This window comes from Phyllostomus hastatus, unplaced genomic scaffold (assembly GCF_019186645.2).
Source record: "Phyllostomus hastatus isolate PE091 unplaced genomic scaffold, TTU_PhHast_1.1 phas_scaffold_755, whole genome shotgun sequence".
Classification (NCBI taxonomy): domain Eukaryota; kingdom Metazoa; phylum Chordata; class Mammalia; order Chiroptera; family Phyllostomidae; genus Phyllostomus; species Phyllostomus hastatus.
In genome coordinates this window covers 5,228,012-5,248,289 of record NW_025334039.1, presented here as the reverse complement: position 1 = coordinate 5,248,289, position 20,278 = coordinate 5,228,012, and the positions used below count along the sequence as shown (strand labels likewise).

The 20,278-nt window shown below is 41.6% G+C and overlaps 1 protein-coding gene across 2 annotated transcripts; it reads left to right on the top strand.

Annotated features, from left to right (window-relative positions):
- Positions 1-64: 64 nt before the first annotated feature.
- TDG (thymine DNA glycosylase) lies at positions 65-20,249 on the top strand. Of its 2 annotated transcripts, none has more exons than XM_045826466.1 (10): positions 65-283; positions 8,667-8,809; positions 12,055-12,290; positions 13,075-13,144; positions 14,614-14,749; positions 14,945-15,027; positions 15,106-15,200; positions 17,232-17,403; positions 17,813-17,938; positions 18,360-20,249. In XM_045826466.1, the coding sequence occupies exons 1-10, from the start codon at positions 261-263 to the stop codon at positions 18,488-18,490; spliced, it is 1,215 nt and encodes a 404-aa protein (XP_045682422.1). In that variant the 5' UTR covers positions 65-260; the 3' UTR covers positions 18,491-20,249. The 2 variants fall into 2 exon arrangements, with proteins under 2 accessions (XP_045682422.1, XP_045682421.1); XM_045826465.1 differs by having other exon boundaries at positions 18,357-20,249.
- The last annotated feature ends 29 nt before the right edge of the window (positions 20,250-20,278 follow it).

The window sequence follows — 20,278 nt, the reverse complement described above, 5'->3', positions numbered from 1 at the left end:
GACACGTGACGTCCACTAGTCGTGGGACTTGGCGCCGAACGAACGGAAGCGCCCCGCAAAAGAGGGGTTTGCACTGTGGGGAGGGGGGGACTAGATGCTTGGGGGGAGGAGCTAGAGCGGTAGCTGCTATCCCAGTTCTGCCACCAATTGTGTCCAAGTGTCTCGTTTTTTGTCGAACTGCTGTACAAAAGCCAAGATACTACAGCGACATCGCTCGCTTGTCTGGCAGGAGTAGCCGTTTTCGCGCGCGGCAGCTAGGAATGGAAGCAGAGAACGCCGGCAGGTAAGGCCGGGGCGGAGCGCCGCCCCTCCCCCCCGCACTCCTCACGGCGGGGCTGGCCGGCGCGCGCGCGCACGCACGCACGCACACACACACACACACACAGGCAGGGGGTCTTTAAGTTCCGAGGCCCGATACAAAGGCCGGCTTTGCGCGTGCGCACTGCCAGCCTGCTCTGTTCACTTCCTCACCCGGGCGGTCCTGACGCGGCCTCTCTAGCACCTGAACCCCTCTTTTCTGTCGTTTCCGGCGTCTAGCTGGTTATAAAACGTGTTAGTAAGCAATCAGCAGCCTCCTGTTAATATTTCTGGCTGCCATTCTTGGCTGCATTTCCTTCACCCCATATTATATGTGAAGGAGCTGTGAGGATGCAGTATCATCGTATCCGTTCAAGAGTTTGCATTTTAGAATTAGGTGTAGTGTGGCTTCCTTCCCCCAAAGGTTTGCTGAAAGCATCGTCAGGGGCCACGAGGTAGACAGCATTGCCAGCCTAGAGCTCTTGAATTCTGAGACTTTGGGTAACAGTCCAAGAAGTCCTCTAAAAATGTCGTCTAGGTCTTGGGGACGAACTGAAGAGTCTACTTTTAACATGTCCTTTGGGGAGTGTTGGACGCGTGGAAGGAAATGTATTGCAAAGTCAGAGGTTTCGAGATTTGAACTGGCAGAAAACCAAATAAAAAATAATTAGATATGTTATATAACAGGGTCTTTTTAAAAATAAAGTGGTGATCTATATTGGACTAAAATACTGTTAGATCTATGAAGAATTAGCCTCACTCTCAGTGGCTAATTGGCCCCGAAGTTAGGCAAGACACTTCATTTCTCTGGGCCTGTTCACGTCGTGAAATAGGGCATCTCTAAGATCCAGTTCTGACACTCTGTGAATCCGGGTCATGTGGAAAGGGTTAAGTAACCAACATAGTCTTAGAGTTTAGAAAGAGATACTTTAGATAAAGGAGGACTTTATCCTGACTTTGTGGGTCAAATTCTGAAATGAAGTACTCCACTTCTTTCCCAGAACTTTACAAGTAAAAGAATTCAGCAAAACTTGTGAAAATCACTCTCACCCTTGCGATCTTCAGATCAGAATTGAAACTTGGGTAAAAACCTACCATCGGGTGAACTACATGTTTATAAGACCTTATTCAGTGTCTTATAAAGCAAAGTAATAGGTCTCTGGTACAACGGTTAGCTCAATACTGACTTATATTCTGTCTTCAGTTAATCCATAGGGTTACAGATAATTTTTAAATTTTAACTTGCAATACTTTACCCTCAGGAAACATGGAGAATTCTGCATTAATACTGTAAGGAGTTTATCCCTGGGAATTCTAAAATGACAGGCCACAGACAATTCCAAGAAAGTGGTCTTATGTCACCCTTACTTTGGAATCCATTGATTCATGCCATCCAAATGATGAGTTTGCTTTTTACTTTGGAATATTAACCTCAAAAAATTAAAAGAAAAAAATCTGTGGGTATAGACTCTTTTAAAAAGAGAAGATAGTTCAAGAGCCATCTAACCAGAGAGGAAAAAAAGGAAGAATAGGGCCAGTATGTTTCTAGTGAGATCAAGCATGGAATAGACATTTACCAAAGATGGAAACAAGATGGCAAATCAGAAATGGCTGGAAAAAGTGTCCCATGGACCACTGAGAATACAGACAGGGAACATTAACCCTCGAATAAGATCAAGCATTCTAGAAGTGTTAAAGAGAGCAAGGAGAACTTTTGGGGTTAGGTGAAGACAACGAGAAAGACAAGAAAGGCTCAGGTTTTCTCCCTAGTTTACGTAGTGTTGGTAGCAACAGAAACATAAGCACTTAGTTCTGATTTTTGTTTTTCACCTTCTGTGTTAAAGTGATTGCAGACTAGAAATGGGGAATGAATGTTTGTAAGAGATTTAAAGCTAAAAATCAATGAGGTTCTTTAGGAAAACTTTAGCTGCCATAGCAGAAACTCTATTCTCTGGCCTGGATGAGTTGGATTTTAAGTGAAAGGCCACATACAGCAGTGTTTGAGAACTTGTAGGCAACAGGGGAGGGGTCTGAAGCCAGAAAATAAATGTGTGGGTCCCTGTTTCTCCCAAAGGTGGAATCTGCCGTTATGGACTTTGATCCTAAATAAAATGGTTACTTCTCAGTGGTTATTGAGCATATTTAAAAGGCACTAGGCTATAGTATAAGTGCAGAAAAAAGCAAGACCTACCAAGCTAGGTCATTCCCTTTTATATAACGATACTAGACTAGACAACATCAGAAGGATGATGACAGAAGGTACTTAAATATTTCATCATTTCCTGCTGTTTTTATTATTGTCATGGCAAACTTAGTTTATACCAGGTGCTGTTTTAAGTGTTTTACACCTGTTAGCTAATGTAATCCTGGTAACCAATGAACTAGGTGCAACTATTCTCATTTTACAGATGTGGAATCTGGGACATAAAGAGGTTAAGGAACTTGCCTATAGAGCTAGTAAGTGGCAGAGTGGAAGCTTGGACCCAGGCAGTGTGGCTTCAAAGGCTGCCTTCCTAACAACTGTGCCGTACCATTTGTGTATGGGGATGGGGGGTGGGAGGGAGCAAGATGAAGATGGGTTGATGGCAGTCTAATTAGGCGAAATCAAAACTGGTTAACTACTGGAAGAGTTGAGAGCAGGCTAAAGAGAGGTCTATACTGATGTGCCATGTACTTCTACCCCAACTTGGTTCTCTTCAGAACTTTAACAACTTCTCAGGGTGCTGGTGAAATGATAAGATCTACCTGTGACCTAACTCTGGGAGGGTTTGTGGAACTGATGGGTTGACTCAGAATCCAGATCAGTCCCAACGGGCTGGAATGGTGAATCATCTTTTACAAAAAGAGGCACAATCCTTTGTTTCAGTGGGGAAAAATCAGCGGTCCAAACGGGAGATGAAGGAGAGGTGTTAAAGCAGAAGTTTTCGTTGATGGGGAACGCCGCAGTGTGAATCACCAGTGTACTGCGAGTGCCAGTACAGCCGAGTGCCAGTAAAGCCAATGTGTTAGGTTCTGTGAAGTCTCCAGGATGAGGAAGTCGATCGCCCTGCTCAGTTTCAGGACGACGGGGCTGTATCTGAAGTGTTTTTAGTTTGTTTGCTTCTGAGCATCAAAAATGACCAAATAGTGGGGAAGCTTGAAATCATACTACATGAAGAGAAGCTAAATGAACTGGGGGCTCTGGCTTATTCTGTGTCTTTGCTTTTATAGTTTCTGGTAGACTGTGCACAGCAAGTACCCAGTAATCTGTGACTAATACACACACATCCACTTAAGCAATATTAAATGGAATCCTTAAATAGTTACGGTATTCCATCATAGTTTGCATAAGTAGTCCTTTTTACTTGAGCATTGGGATTACTTAGCATTGATTGATGTTTTTGTAAGTATTCAGTGTTCTATATGTTTGTTTAAATGAAGATGATAAAATGTTGCTATGAATGTTTATGCCCTTCCAAATTCATATGTTGAAGCCTCATCCCCAGTGTGATGGTATTTGGTGGCAGGGGGTGGGGTTTAGGAGGTGATTAGTGCTCTTGTAAAGGAGATCCCCAGAGAGACCCATCACCCCTTTTGGCACATGAAGACACACGGAGGAGGCAGCCCTCTGTGGGCCCAGAAGCAGGCTCTCTTCATTATCCACCCATCTATGGTATTTTGTTGTAGTGGCCCGAATGGACTGGGACGAGTGTATTTAGAAAGAGCAACTGCAGTCTCTCAAATAGTGCAAAACAATTGTAGATTTTAAAAAGTTGGAATTTGGCAGAAAACTGTACTTGAACAATGATTAAAATAAATTTTTTTTAAAAAAATGGAGTTGTTCCTTTTAGAGAAAACCTTAAAGAATTCGTTTTTTGAAATACAGCAAAATCTGAATTAACTGGACTCCTCGGTCAGCTGTGTGTGTGTGTGTGTGTGTGTGTGTGTGTGTGTGTGTGTTGAGAAAGACTGTTGGGAGATACACAGTTCATCAGGAAAATACACTTTTCTCAATTTCAGACGACTATAAAAACCTACCTTGGAGCAGTGCAGTTGAGGAGAAAGGGGGTGCACGGAGAGGCCAAAAGAAAGGAAGGGCAGTTAGCAGCAGGGACAGGAGACAGCACACAGGGCAGGTGGGGACAAATGTAAACGATAGGGAAAAGTGAACGAGAGGAAGTAAAACCATTCATACCTCTCTGACCGAGTAGCTCATTTGGTAAGAGCATCATCCCGATATGCCAAGGTTGTGGGTTCAACCCCTAGTCAGGGCACATACAAGAAGCAACCAATGAATGCATAAATAAGTGGAACAACAAATCTGTGTTGCTCTCTCTCTCTCTCTTCCTTCCCATCTCTAAAATCAATTAAAAATTACTCAGCCCTGGCTGATGTGGTTCAGTGGTTGAGTGCCGGCCTGTGAATCAAAGAGTCGCTGGTTCAATTCCCAGTCAGGGCACATACCTGGGTTGCAGGCTGGGACCCCAGTTGGGGGTGTGTGAGAGGCAACCACACATTGATGTTTCTCTCCCTCTCTTTCTCCTTTCCCCTCTCTAAATAAATAAATAAATAAATAAATAAATAAAGTCTTAAAAAATCATTCATACTTATAACTGATATTAGAGAATTCTAAAAAATGAAAACTCTTTTGGGATATGTCTGGAGTCTGGACAGATTTGGCCCTGTTTTCTATACATTCTCCATATACAGATGGAGAAGTCACCAAATCTCACCTCTCATTTTCATGGTGAGGGAACCGAGTGCCTGCCGGGATGAATGATTTGACTGAGTGCTATTTTGTAGCTCTTCCTCTCATACAGAGATCATTATTGTTCATCAACATTGCAGAATTCTGAGTTATGAAGTGGCAGTTACCATATATAAATACAACAAATGTATTTACATTAAGGATGAAGGAAGTTTATGTTGCTTACAAATTTAACTGCTATTAGATGAAAGAAAATGAGACTATCTAGAGTCCTTTAGTTTTCTAGTATTCAGGTTCATGAGGGATTTTGTACAGATGGCATGCATGCTTCTGCCAACCAATAAGAACGTTGTAATCCACCCTCTTTCCTGTTCTTCTTGCTGTTGGAAGCTGTGAGATGGTCAGACTAAATGTAAACATTCAGAGATAGTATGTTGCCTTAGAACTTACACATTCTATTTTCCAAAGCTTTATTTTTTCGTTTCTGTTCTAATTTAACTTACCACAAAGTATCACTTAAATATTATAGGTAGATTTCTAGATTTCTTTCAAAATTGATACATAAAATAAAACTCCATTATTTTTCTTCATTATTTTTCACTTTAGTTAACTGATTTTGAAAATACTAATTTTCAGTTTCCAAACCCCAGAATCTCTCAAGATCCTTAATGACCCCTACATATGCTAAGGGAGCCACCATTTGGAAATTTATTTTTTAAGGTTCAGAATCCTTTTGGAATGTGAATGGTGTCTCCCGGATTTACCTGTTTTGTCATGTATAATGTGCCCTTCTTGCCCACATGTTTGAGGGAAAGGTACGGAGGCATATTACACGTGGGTAGCATGATTGCACACCGTGGGTGCAGTAACCCCCTGCATGACGCACACAAAAACGCGGGTGCACGGTGGACACAACAAACGGTGTGTGCTGTGGGCTTGGGTTTCTGTGAGGCACTCAGAATGGAACCCGTGTGTGAAACTCCAAGAACAGCAGCAGGAAGCTTGGGGGAGGGCGGGTGGAAGGCCGCCGTCCTGACAGTGTGACAGACTAAGAACAGACCTCGTGCGTTTTCTGGCCGCGCGTTTATTGTGACCACATGTCTTTCCTTCCCCGTATTCCAGCGGAAAGGGGCTGTGAGCCTCTGGGGAAGCTGCCCCTGGCTGCGACGTCCCAGTTCGTTCTGCTGGGATTTCCAGAGGGTAGACTGCCTGTGATGTCGAAATGTGACCCAGCCTTGCCCAGCTCCTCATTAGAATATTTAAATCGTGAACACCGAACACCCAGTGTTCTATGAAAACACTGAAACAGTTTAAGAAAAGAGCTACAAATAGTAGTAAAGCAAAGTGTGAAAAAGGAGGATGTTATACTTTATGCCAGGCACAATTTAAGCTCTTCTCTTCGTTTTTATATTTGAACTTCTAGTCCTTGGCTGCATTTTTTTTTTCTATGTGTAGCCTTAGTTTACAGTACCATTTTATATTTTTTTCCATGGTAAAACATATATTAAATGTTTTCTGTGCTTTCACAGAATGTCCGCACATTTAATTTTTAGGTGCTGCATAATGTTTTCTCATATTACTGTTTGCTAAATCATTGCTCTTTTTTTTACATAATTTGAGAACAATGTATTTAAAGAAATAAAATTCTTCAGAGGCAGTTTGATATCCTTCTTGCTAATTCTTAACTTTTTAAAATCAAAGTACCCTTAAAGATAGCTGGAAATTAAAATGCCTCTCCTGCCCTGACTGGCGTGGCTCGGTCGGGTGTCATCCCGCAAAACCGAGGGGCACTGACTCGGTCCCCAGGGGGCACATGCCTGGGTCTCGGGTTCGGTCCTAGGTCAGGGCCTGTACAAAAGGCAGACCATCAATGTTCCTCTCCCTCTCTTTCTCCCTCCCTTTCTCTCTCTCTAAAAATCTTTTTAAAAAATAATAAAATAAAAAGCCTCTCCGGTGATCTGTCTGTTGTGAACCAGGGGATTGAGCCTCTGGCTTTCTTTGCGAATCTGTTCTCTGTGCCAGTAGCCCAGCCGCCCAGGGGTAGACCCTTGAGTCTGTCTCAGCCGTTTACACCCTCCCAGGGGAATGCTTGGTTTGCCTCCTTTACCACTATTTTGTTAGGATATGAGGTACGTCCCATAAAATTGACCCACTTAAAGTGTACTAGTTTGCCTTTTTAATTTCTGCTTTCTGACTTTCTGTCTTCTTTCTGCACATGCAAAGAGAAAGAAACCCCGTAAATAGAGTATCTTACCACAGAGCATACGACTTTTCTCTCCAGATAGTAAACAGCACTTACCCACCTTACTTCCTAGTGTTGTTCTTCCTACTGTGTATCATATGGCGTTATTTGGCATTAGTGTAACTTGAGTTGCATAAAGTGTGTTTCCTTCCCTAGCTTTGTGCTGATGGCAACAGCTTGAGGTAGAGTGGTTTATTGTCATCAGAAATATTTTGGGGAAATTGTTGTCTGTGAAGGTCTCTGTTCCTTACGGTGAACAGAACACTTTGAACAAAGTTTAAATCGTGTTTAGAAGAAAGATCTAGAGTGGTTTTTTTCTGCATAAATTCATAGACATTCATAAAATATTCATTTCTAGTCTTCATTTAACAGCAGAAAAAACAAACCCAGCAACAATGAAAAAACAGATCCAATGAATGAATGAATGAATGAATGAACAGGCAAATAAACCAAAGGAGAACTTTATTTTATTTCAACTTGCAACATATATTTATTTTCTTCTCCCCTGCTCCCACATTTAAGAGAACTTTAGATTAGGCTGGAAGAGGGGTGGGACTGGGGAGATGTTGGTTAAAGTGTACAAACTTCCAGGTAGAAGAGGGTAAAGAGGGGGATAAATGGTGATGGAAGGAGACCTGAGTTGGGTGGTGAACGCATAATACAGGTGATGTATTATAGAATTGTACACTTGAAACTATATAATTTTATTAACCTATGTCACCCCAATAAGTTCAGTAAAGTAAAAAAAAAAAAGATGAGCAAGTTCTGGGAACAATGCACAGCATCACCATGCTATTATTTACTTGAAAGTTGCTAAGAGAATAGATCTTAAGTGTTCTCACCACGAAAAAGAAGTGGTAATTATGTGACACCATGGTGGTGTTAGCTAAGGCTGTGGTAGCAGCAGCCGCTGTGCAGTATGGAAGAGTACCCAGTGAACATGCTGTACACCTTTAACTTACACAATGTTGTATGTTAATTTCATCTCAAAACTCAGGGGAAAGTTAGGCTGGGGGAGGGTTAGGTTGGGGGGAATCTTTGCGACAAGAGAAATAAATACCAAAAGTAGGAACACAAACTGTTTTTGTGTTCCTCTGTGAATTAGTGGGCCTTTCGTGTCTCCCTACTAGAAAATTCCCATGATCTCATTTCAAAGAAGCTACAGGCTGACTTGACAGGACTGTTCAGTTTTATTGATGACACATCTTCTCATTAGACAGTGTGAGAATTAATGAATGTCTGGTTAGTAGGCACTCAGCAAATGTTGGGTGAGTGTGTACGTATGAGAATAGCGCTTTCTCCTCACTTTGGGTCTGTGGTCAACTCTAAATAAATACTTGTCTGGTTTCAAAATATTTGGACCCTGACAATTTTTTTTTTATAGCTGATCACTTAAACTTGCATGTGGGTAATTAATTTTATCCTCCTCTGTTCTTTCAGCTATTCCCTTCAGCAAGCTCAAGCTTTTTATACATTTCCATTTCAACAAATGATGGCTGAAGCTCCTAACACGGAAGTTATGAACGAGCAGCAAATACCAGCAGAAGCTGCAGAGCCAGCTCCTGCCGAAGAACCTGCACAAGGTAGTTTTTACCAGGATACTATAGAAAATTAGTTATTGGATCAGCTAACTTTTTAAAGAAGGTGTTTAATGATCAATTTTAGTTTGGTTTTAGTGTTAAAATGTTTAGCCATTTTATTTTATTTCATTTATTTTATTTTTCATTTTTTATTTTAAGATTTTGCCTAAGATTTTATTTATTTTTAGAGAGGGGAAGACAGGAAGAGAAACATTCATGTGTGGTTGCCTCTTGTGCACCCCCTACTGGGAATGTGGCCTGCAATCCAGATACGTGCCCTGGACTGGGAATTGAACAGGCGACCCTTTGATTTGCAGGCTGGCACTCAATCCACTGAGCCACACCAGCCAGGGCAAAATGTTTAATCTATGTTTCAAGTACTTAGTATTCATCAGGCATGTGATAGGATTGGGGGAATAAAAGAACACAGATCTTGCCTTGGAATATCTCATAATCTAGTAGGGGAAATAGTAAGTAAGCACACATGCGTGCCTCAGCACACAATGCAGTGAAGAGGGGCATGGGATGCTGTGAGAGCCTATGGGGTGGACCCCTAACTCAGACTGAGGCTCATGGGCAGCTTTCCAGAGCTCAGAAACTCAGGAGTAATGACTTTATTATCCCCATGCAGAATGGGCTGGGGAAAACTGCAGGCTGAGGGAGAAGCATGCACAAAGCACAGGCAAGAAGAAGCATAACAGTTAAAAAATAATGATTCTGTATCATTGGATTCTGGGTTATAGCAAAGAAATGGTGAGAGATGAGCCTGGATAGGGGGCAAGTGAGGCTTGATTAACCTAAAAAAAAACAATAATAATATGTATTGGGTTGGCCAAAAAGTTCATTCAGTTTTTTTCCATAAAATAAAAGACACACTTTTTATTTTCACCAATAACTTCATTGATTTGGATATTTTGAGTATCTTGGCTGTCTCCCACCTAGTATAACGCTGATTGTTCTCAATTAATGTCTTGATTTGATCCCTATCAACTTCAACTGGTCTACCAGACCAGGGAGTATCATCCAGTGAGAAAGCTCCAGCATGAAACTTTGCAAACCAGTTTTGACACATTTGATCAGTCACAACATCTTCACACACTGCACAAATCTTTTTTTGTGGTCCAGTTGTGTTTTACGTTTTTGAAATAATAAAACATAATATGCCGGTAATGTAACTTATTTTCTTCTATCTTCAGTATTAAAATAGTTACACAAAAATTCACCGATTTCGATTTGTTTTAATGCACGCCGATATGACAGCTGTCACAATACAATCCAACAAAATTGTTTCGAATAAAGTTAAAAACAACGAAGTGCTACTACAGTCATCCTAAGAAAAAACCAAATGAACTTTTGGCCGCCCCAATGCATCCTATCCTGAAGACAATAGGGAGTGTCAAGAGAATGTAAGCAGAGAGTAACTTTAGTATACTGGCATTTAAAAATACCTTCCTGGCCCTGACTTCTGTGGCTCAGTGGATTGAGCACTGACCTGAGAACTGAAAGGTCACCAGTTCGATTCTCGGTCTGGGTTGCAGGCCAGGTCCCCAGTTGGGGGCATGCGAGAGGCAACCAATTGATGTTTCTCTCACACATTGATGTTTTGATGTTTCTCTCCCTCTCTTTCTCCCTTCCTTCTCATCTCTCTAAAAATAAATAAATAAATAAAATCTTTTAAAAAATAAAAATGTTAGCCTGGGATTGTATACCTGAAACCTGTATAATTTTAGTAACCAATGTCACCCCTAATAAATGCAACCAATCAATCAATCAATCAAGTAAAAATATCAATCTGCAAGTATTATAGACGATAGATCACGTGGTAGCAAGCAAGCAGAACTTGGAAACAAGGAATGTGTTAGAGACTCTGAATAATCGGGACGAAATAAAGAGAACCTGGAGAGGTGGAAAAGGACAGAATTAGGAACTACTCTGAAGGTGGAATTATGTAATTACCTGGCCATGGTCAACTGCTTTCATGAGGGGACGAGGGAGAAAGAGAAACCCAGAAGTAACTCCTGGGCAGTTGGGTGAAGGAGGTACCATTCACCGAGACAGGGGATTAGAAGAGAGGGGAATAGATTGGGGGTTGGGGAGTGGAGAGAGGGCAGCAATATTGTGTGAGAGACATGCCCAGAGTTCTAGTTTATGATTCCAGGAGCACATCTAACTCCAGGGCATTGGACATAGCCCTGCCCTTGACTTCTGTCTTTCTGGGCAGGCAGATGAGGACTGTCCCAGCTATAAGCCAGTGGAGGCGGATCCCCTGGCCTAGGAGGGGAAAGGAAGGACGGGAGGCCAGGGTGGAGAGACACCAAGCAGTAGGAGTGTGGGGTAGGAGCCTGAGAAGTTATGAGTCATGTCAAAGAACTAAGGGTAAGGAAAGCAAGGCTTCCTGTTGTATACTTTGGGGCAGTGGTTTGTGACCAGGGGTGATTTTGCCCCCTAGGGACATTTGTCATTATCTGGAGACACCTTTAATTGCCGTCACTGACAGGGTGCTACTGGCCTCTAGTGGGCACAGGCCAAGGTTGCTGTTGAATATAGAATGTTAAACATTCTGTAATATACAGGACAGGACCCCACCACCAAAAATTACTCAGCTTAAGATAAGATGTCAGTCGTGCTAAGACTGAGAAACTGTGCTTTAGGTCCTGAGATCAGATCCCTGGTCTTGCCTTTTGAAAAAATACTGCCAGCCAGAGAGTTCATCCTCAGCACCTCCAAATCTACCTTTCTGGCTGTGTGTGGAACAGCGTACCCACTCACAGTCTCTAAAACAAGCACACAAGCTGTCTGAGGCTTTCTACTGCTGGAATTATGAGGAAATCGAGTTAAATGTTTCCTCTCCTATCTGTTTTGCCATCTACTTACTCTTTCATTTGTTTACTTAACTGTTTATGTATTGACATTTGGAATTCTTATAAAATAGTACATAGATACTTTGTATTCACGGGGAGGCCAAGATGCTAGATAAAATTGTGTGAAAAATCATCTGTCATCATTGTGGAAGTTTCCTCTCAAGAAGACCCAGTAGGAGAAGGAGAGTTGGGGACGGGGCCACATGAACCCAGTCCCAGGGTGAGACAAGGGGAGACGCTGTAAAGGAGACTGATGCTGGGAAATGGAAGAGTAAGGTAAAAAGAATGTTGATGGGTGACTGTTCTGGGAAAGCTGCCTAGAGTTTGCAATTACGGTTTTCTGCATCATATCCTGGAATCATTGTGTTTCATATCATTGTGTTTCAGAGACTCGAAAGGGAAGGAAAAGAAAAACAACACAACCAAAAAAACCAGTGGAACCCAAAAAACCTGCTGAGGCCAAAAAGTCTGCCAAGTCCACAAAGTCAAAAGAAAAGCAAGAGAAAATTACAGACACGTTTAAAGTGAAAAGAAAAGTCGACCGTTTTAATGGTGTTTCAGAGGCTGAACTTTTGACCAAGACTCTGCCGGATATTTTGACCTTCAATCTGGACATCGTGATTGTAAGGACTTTTTTTATCTTCGTTTGGTTTTGTAGCTAGCATTGGTGGATTAACCTGACTCTATCCATGCAAATAATTTTGCTGAAAAGGAACATTGCTAAGAACCCTTTTGGCCGCCTTAACGAAGTTGTGTTATTTGGGAGTGTGTAAGGGGGTGGACTCCCGCAGGGGGGCTGCCTGGTTCCCAGTCCTGCCTCATGAGTTTGACCCTACACAAGCCTTAGAATTTCTGAACACTGGTTTCCTCACTGGTGAAAGAGGGCAGATAATAGTACCTCCCGCACAGGGGTGCAATTCAGTTAAATAATCCATGTAATTCCCTAAATTGCATGGCATCTGGGAGTTCTCCCTAAGTGATAACATTGATTTTGAACTTTGATTTTCGTCTGCACTTGTAAGAAACAGCAGCATGCAGACAGCTGTGTGGGTGGTGCGGAGGCAGCGACGTGTTGAGAGTTGAGAAGCAGACGTGTGGCTGGCCCGGGGTTGACCGATTGCTGCAGAACCTCCTTCTTCCCAGCCCAGCTGGGTGGGAGTGGGGCCCTGGAGATAGGAGGGAATAAAACTGGTTTTTAAAAACAACAGCAAAGCTTTCAGCATAAAGGAAGTTTCTCTTCTCAGGATGGAATAACTTTTTCCAGGTCAAGAGTAGGGAATTGATAAATGATACTATCTATAATGTCAAATTAAAATCTTACTTTAATAAATTCAGTTTTGTCTACCACTCCTCCACAGAAGCCGTAAGGCCTAAACCCTGACAAAATGTATACATTTTTTTTTTCAGATTGGCATAAACCCAGGATTAATGGCTGCTTACAAAGGGCATCATTACCCTGGACCTGGAAACCATTTTTGTAAGTGGTCACTTTTCACTTCTTTTTTTTTTTAATGTTGGTAACATCTTTTTTTAAAAAAGATTTTATTTATTTATTTTCGAGAGATGGGGAAGGGAGGGAGAAAGAGAGGGAGTGAAACATCAATGTGTGGTTGCGTCTAGCACACCCCATACTGGGGATATGACCTGCAACCCAGGCATGTGCCCTGACTGGGAATCAAACCGGCGATGCTTTGGTTCACAGGCCTGTGCTCAATCCACTGAGCTACACCAGCCAGGGCTACTTTTCATTTTTTTTATTATTATTTTACTTTTAAACTAGGTATTTTTGTTCAGATTTTAGTTTTCTTAAAACCAAATTGTGTTTTTAATAAAAAGAATTGTGTGTACATATGTAAATGTATATACATGTTTTCTTTTTGTGTATACAGAATGACACATCACTGGTTAACATTTTGGCTTATGAGAGTAGAGGGGCGTGAACAGGAGTGCTTTCTCTTAGTTTTACCACTTTTTTTAAAGATTTCTTTTTAGTTGTTATCTACTAGCACAGCGACAGCAGTGCATCGCTGTGCCAGTGCGGGCACAATGCTGACCAACCCAGGTTTCTGCGATCATGTTTCCTAGGAGACACGAAGGCTTGCCCATTGGCAGTCAAGCTGAGAAGTGCGGTGATTGGAGACATTCTCTGCAGATACTTTGTATCTAGCAGAAGTGGTATTAAACGCCTTCGCACTTGTAGAGTGAGCCTCAAAACTGTCACTACCCTTGTACTGTCCTGCGTGTAAGCCGTCTTACTGAGCACTGCCTCGCAGAACAAGGCTCGCTGGGTGGAGGCCCTCGGGAAATACTTGTTGATTATCTAGGACTAGCATGAAAGACATTCAGGGTAAATGACAATAGTGTGTTTTTGGAATGAATAGCATGTTGTCTCCATTATTTTATTGCTTATTTATTTTAAAAATTGTTATTGTTACTCTGTTATAGTTGTCCTGGTTTCTCCCCCTCTGCCGTCGTCCGCCCAGCACACCCCCCTGCCCCACTCTAGAGAATTTTGAACTTTTCACTTTCCCCACTGCCCGGGTGTTTGAGTGTTCTGAGTCCCTCGATGTATGTTTATCTGTTTGAGGTATTTCAGGGCCAGGTGGTGATATCACCAGGTATTAAAAAGGAGATCAAAGTTTCTTACACTGACTGGCTGTGTATTCTCAACAGGTGTTTAACTTAACCCCCCTATGAAAAGGAAATAATAATAGTAATTATCTCATGAGATAATTATGATGATTAAATGAGGTAATACGTGCAAAGGGGCTAGCATGGTACCTAGGATATAGTAAATTGTTTAATACAGTATTTGGCCTATGTTATAATCTGTTTTTTGTTTGTTTGTTTGTTTTAATTTCAAAGATAGGATATAGACTCTCACATCAGTCCGTAGGGCAGAAACCTTTGACCATCTGTGGAAATAAACTAAACCCTCTTTCACAGGGAAGTGTCTCTTTATGTCAGGACTGAGTGAGGTCCAGCTGAGCCATATGGATGATCACACTTTACCAGCGAAGTATGGTATCGGATTCACCAATATGGTGGAGAGGACCACCCCGGGAAGCAAGGACCTCTCCAGGTAATCGCAGGGCATGTCTGGAGGCTGGAGCTCCGCCCACACCCGTGCCTCCCGTCCTCTGGGGACGCCGCACGCATCTAGTGCTGAGCCTAACAGGCAGTGTGCGAATGGCTCTGCCATTGAATGCTGTCTGAATTTAGCATATTATAAATATTGCCATACTTACATTTTGATGACTTTTTAATTTAATTTTAGTAAAGAATTTCGTGAAGGAGGACGTATTCTAGTACAGAAATTACAGAAATATCAGCCACGAATAGCAGTGTTTAATGGAAAATGTAAGATTTACTTTTAACTTTCTCTTTTTTCCTTGGTAACATTATGGGCAATGTAAATATGTTTGTCTTTCATTTTAGGTATTTATGAAATTTTTAGTAAAGAAGTTTTTGGAGTAAAGGTTAAGAACTTAGAATTTGGACTTCAACCTCATAAGATTCCAGACACAGAAACTGTAAGTCGTTAAAATTACCTTTGTAAATCAGCTAAATACGAATTTTCCTTAGCCAGTTTGTCTTTTTTATTTATTACATCCATTTAAATTTATCTCATGAAAAGAAAACACTGTATTTTTTAATAATATCTATATATCAACTTGAATTAATGGTTATAAATTAATTTAGATACTGATATAATTTTGTTTTCTTTTTCTGAAGAAACATTTATCAGATAAATGCCTCAATGGTGTTATTTGGCTAAAAACTGAGAGGAGCTGGCTCACATACTATATTCAAAATGTATTTAATGGCATATTCTCATCAAATTCAAGTAAGTTAGCCCTTCCTTACTTGTGAAACAAACATGAAAATTATAGGTATCCTGATCAGTACAACTGGAACTGCTCCACTTTCGTTCGAGAGCCGTATAAATGGTGCAGGCCGGTTGCAGGCCGACGGGACAGGCTCTGGGTACTGTCGTCTGACACATGGAGGCGTCATGAAATAACTCAGTGGTTTCCAAATTCTTCTGCCATTTCTGCAGAGCTTCTGCAGACATTGGTTCAAACCATGCTTCTTAAATATGGTTTTCAGTTTTGTTTACAGCTTTTAAAAAAAACAACACACACACACACACAAACGCGTATGTTATAGACGACATTTTAAATGAAAGAGAAGCCGGTGTGCTGACAGGTTTCTTGAGACCTCAGAATAAAGTTTCCGCCTCCTGTCTTTGGTGTTTAACTTCTAGTAAATATACTGTTGACAAAGTGGGTTGTAGCACAGACAATTCTCCAAACAGAGGCCTGCCTACCCTGTCCTCGTGAGTAACATTGTACGTATGAGTTCGCTGTTTCTTAACAAGCACTGCATTATTGTCCCTTAAATGCCGGTTGAGGCTCAGGTGTGTGCGGCTCATGGCCGTGTGACTGTAGCAGCGCAATCGTCAGTGACCTTAAATCATGTCACGGCAGGTTGTTTTAGCTCTTACAATGAGCTGTGAGTACATTTATTTTGTTTAAATTTTATTCTCTATCATAAAATATTCAGTTATTGATAAGGTACTAGTGATTCAACTTTGAAATAAAAAATACCTACTTTTTCAAGTTTCTGAATCCCTTCAATTGAAGGCTATTTTGAGATTGGAGAATGTGCTGTTACAAGACCTGGTAGCATTTGTGCTGACATATCAATGCCTCATAACCAAAACAAGCAAATAATGCTTTTTTCTGTAGTACGCAGTAAGGAGGACGATTTTAAAACGGCAGAAACTGGACCCGGAAAGCCCGTGACCCGGCAGTCTCACTCCTCCGTGGGTCAGAGTCGTGCTCTGTGAAGGGCGTTTGTTGCCACCGTCCAGATATTTTCCTCCGCTTGCAGGAACTTATCCAACAGATACACGCACACATATTCTATAAATAAAATACGTATAAGGTTTTTCATAGCTTACAGTATTAAAAGATTGGAAACAGCGTACATGCCCACAGCTGGACTCTGGTTAAATAAATATGAAAAGCACCACACATTTATAAAAACGAAAGCTCTTTTTACTCTACAGAATTATCTCAAAAGCAGGGTGCAGAATAGACCATATTACCCTGTGTGTGTGCTTTAGAAGGGGTAAGGGAGAATAGTGATCCAGACGCATTTTATTGTGCAGTCGTGGCTACCCCTGCGACTAGCGCCCTTGATGGCCCTGGAGGAAGGGCGCCAGGTGCACAGAGAGAGAGCTGGGCGGGGGGCTGCACTGGAAACTTCCATGCCTTTTTCAGCCTTTGCAACTGTGAACACGTGTTTACTATTAAAAGACTGTTAATGGAGAGATGAACACGGGGGGTAGCTGCCTTGTTTTTGATTTATTCACTTTATAATATGTAAATGTTACAAATTTTGAACTCGAACACAACTACTTTTATTGATTTTGCATATATTGGTATGTGGTAAGTATCAAATTATTAGCCCAGAGAAAGACAAATTTTCTAGTCGCAATAGGAGTGGATTCAACAGAGTTACAAGATTTCCGTAACTGTGAAATTGTATGGTTCCAGCTCTGCTATGTGATGCCGTCATCCAGTGCAAGGTGCGCTCAGTTCCCTCGGGCCCAGGACAAGGTGCATTACTACATTAAGCTGAAAGACCTAAGAGATCAGTTGAAAGGCATTGAACGAAACACAGATGTTCAAGAGGTTCAGTATACATTTGACCTGCAGCTTGCCCAAGGTGAGTCACCATCGTCGCTGCTTGTTTTCATTTCGAGTGCATCGTACTGCAGAAAGTCTGTGGTAATTTGACAGCAGGAGAAGAGAAAGCAGTTATATTTGCAGCCGGAGTGCTCTGATCATGGGTGTTAGTCACTGTTAAAATCTTTTACTATGGTCTTCCATCTAATCTGGTGCCCCTCCAGATGTCGAGGCCATAAGAAACATTGCAACCCACCTCATATTAAATCTTACAGACTTTAACAGTTATTATGAGTTAGTGTAGTATATGTTATGAAAAGTGAAAAAGATGTATCTCAGTATACATGGACATTCAAGAAAAAAATAGCATCGTGATTTCCGAATAAAGCTGTCTCCGAAAATTCTTGTACAAAATCAGTTTTAAATCCCTTCCCTCCCCTCCCTCACAGAGGATGCGAAGAAGATGGCTGTGAAGGAAGAAAAATACGACCCGGGTTACGAAGCAGCGTACGGTGGTGCTTACGGTGCAAACCCGTGCGGCAGCGAGCCTTGCAGCTTCCCTTCGAACGGGCTGAGTATGTTCCTCTCCCTGTGCGCGTGCTTGCAGAGACTGGCTTTGGTCAGCATGGGGGCGGGGGGGAGCTTTTTTAAAAAAGCAGATTATTGAAGAATGGGAATTACAATATAAACATCTGTTTAGTGACTTATAGAGAAAATGTGATGGTTATTTAATGTTTAGCTACACAAGCTCCCGGCTCATTCTCTTTGTCACTAACTTTAGTAAGTCATCTTAGCAGCATTTTCCTCCCCGAATAACAAATGAGGGTTTGTCAGTCCTGTATCCAAAAATAGAACAGAAACTTATCGTTGTATTCAAGAAGCTCGCTTAACTATTTTAACACCAGTTGTCCTTCACTGAAGACTTGAATCTCCTAATTTGATCATGTAAAGCTTTCAAACGGAATAAACTAACCTTCTCTCCCTTCCCCGCAGCAGCTGGCGGCGGAGAACCAGCCTTCGGTGATGTTCCAAATGGGCAGTGGATGAGCCCGTCGTTTACAGACCAGATTCCTTCCCTTAACAATCACTGTGGGACGCAAGAGCAGGGGGAAGGCGACCATGCCTAAGAACGGTGCTTCTCGGCTCTGCTCAGATGCTGCAGTTTTAATGCAGCTGTCGAGCGGCGGCCCTCAGTTGGCTAACTGAAGTATTTTGTTAGTGTTTTACTCTGGTGATGTAGTCATAGGTACAGTTGCATGGTAGAGCCAACTGTATGAACCTAAGTAGTTTAGAAGGAAAATGTAGGGGGTTTTTTTATATATGAGTTTTTGTATTTGAATTACCCATCATTCCAGCATTTTATAAAGCCTTTTTCATTTATGAGGAAATTGATTTTCTTTTGGGAGTCACTTTGTATCTGTAATTTTAAAATGCAGCAGCCTGAATATTTATATTAGATTATTAGCATAAATCTAGAGACACCGTTATCCCTTTTATGCCTGAGAAGGGCATACTAATAATAAGAATTACCACCGGGAAAGAGGCAGGTGTGTTGATTTTCACTCGAAGTTAAGCCTCAGTGGAGTCTTGTTCACACTCGGGCCTCTTTACCGGCGGTGATTGTTTGTGAGAGTTGCTTACTCGTACAAATGTAGTGTGGCCTTGCGGCAGCAAGGCTGTCCTGGCCTTACTGACAGGGCGTTGACCCCTGCTTTGGCCTCCGCACCCCTGTGTGCTAGTCCTCCAACGGGCAGAAACCATGCTGCTGGGGTGGTGGGCTCCAGAGAATGCAGCAGACCTTTTCAATATTGTCGCCACCTCTGTGTTTTACTTGACAGACATACATTTGATAGGGGAGGAGCTGAATTTCTCTTTCCGTATCTGTCACCATTCGAATTTTATCCTCCTTGGCTTTAAGGGTGTAGCATGGACCGTGACGAAAAATGCACCTTCAGGCCGAGCAACAAGAAGCTGGAGGTGTTCAATAATCTTATTTAAACTGGTGCTTTATGTACATGAGATGTACTGATATAAATAACACAGAATTTTTTCACTCGTTAAATCTAATAAGCCAGTAATTTTAAAAATTCCTCCTCTACATCATTGCTCTTTGCTACTGTGGACTAAGTTAACCTTATGGCAAGGTTGTTTTGAAGTAACGTACCCTTGTGATTTCCTAATGCATTCTCCAAGGTGCTACAAACAGTCCGGGTGGCTAGGCCTGGCAGATGGAAAGCCGGGTACTTGGAAATGCCATGTGCGTTGATTCCTGATCACTTATACCCAAGGAGCATGCTTTTCAATATGAAATGTTTATCAGCTGTTTTTTTCCCTAAAAGATTATATGGCCTCTCTCTTTTTTTTTTTTTATATAAGAGAAACAACTCCTTGTGAATCTGAACATGCTTTTTAGCTGTGGCTGTGATGGACTTTGTTCTCCTTTAGTCTGCATCAAGCTGTGTGAAGTCATTCATGTTATTTGAATCCTGTACTGTACTGCTGTTTACATGGATGTTTTGTGTGGGTGCTTGGAAGTGCCTTGCATCAGGGATTAGGAACAATCGAATTATTTTTTCATGGGACTATGTAAAGCATGTAACTAGGTATTGCTTTGGTAAATAATAATGTGTAGCCTTATAATAGATTTGTTTTTATTTAAGTGGAGAAAATGCCCTTTAAATTATGGACACTCACTGGAAGAATGGGCTTGAGGGTTTTCCAAGCATACGACAAAGGTGTTTTTCATTAAATATGACCGACGAGTAGTAAATGGTGGCATATCCCATCCATGACAGTGCGAGACTTTTTCATTAAATACCATCGGAAAAGTTTTTAAATTCACTTGAAAGTGTGATGGTTTTTACAATAAAAAATATTAAGAATGAATACGTTCCAGGCTTTTCTGTACCAAGACT

Bases quoted from the DNA above. Each gene is read 5' to 3' on its own strand.
- TDG (XM_045826465.1), top strand. From the start codon at position 261: ATGGAAGCAGAGAACGCCGGCAG. The intron at 284-8,666 runs GTAAGGCCGGGG...CTGTTCTTTCAG, and splicing joins GAAGCAGAGAACGCCGGCAG to CTATTCCCTTCAGCAAGCTC. The intron at 13,145-14,613 runs GTAAGTGGTCAC...CCTCTTTCACAG, and splicing joins TGGACCTGGAAACCATTTTT to GGAAGTGTCTCTTTATGTCA.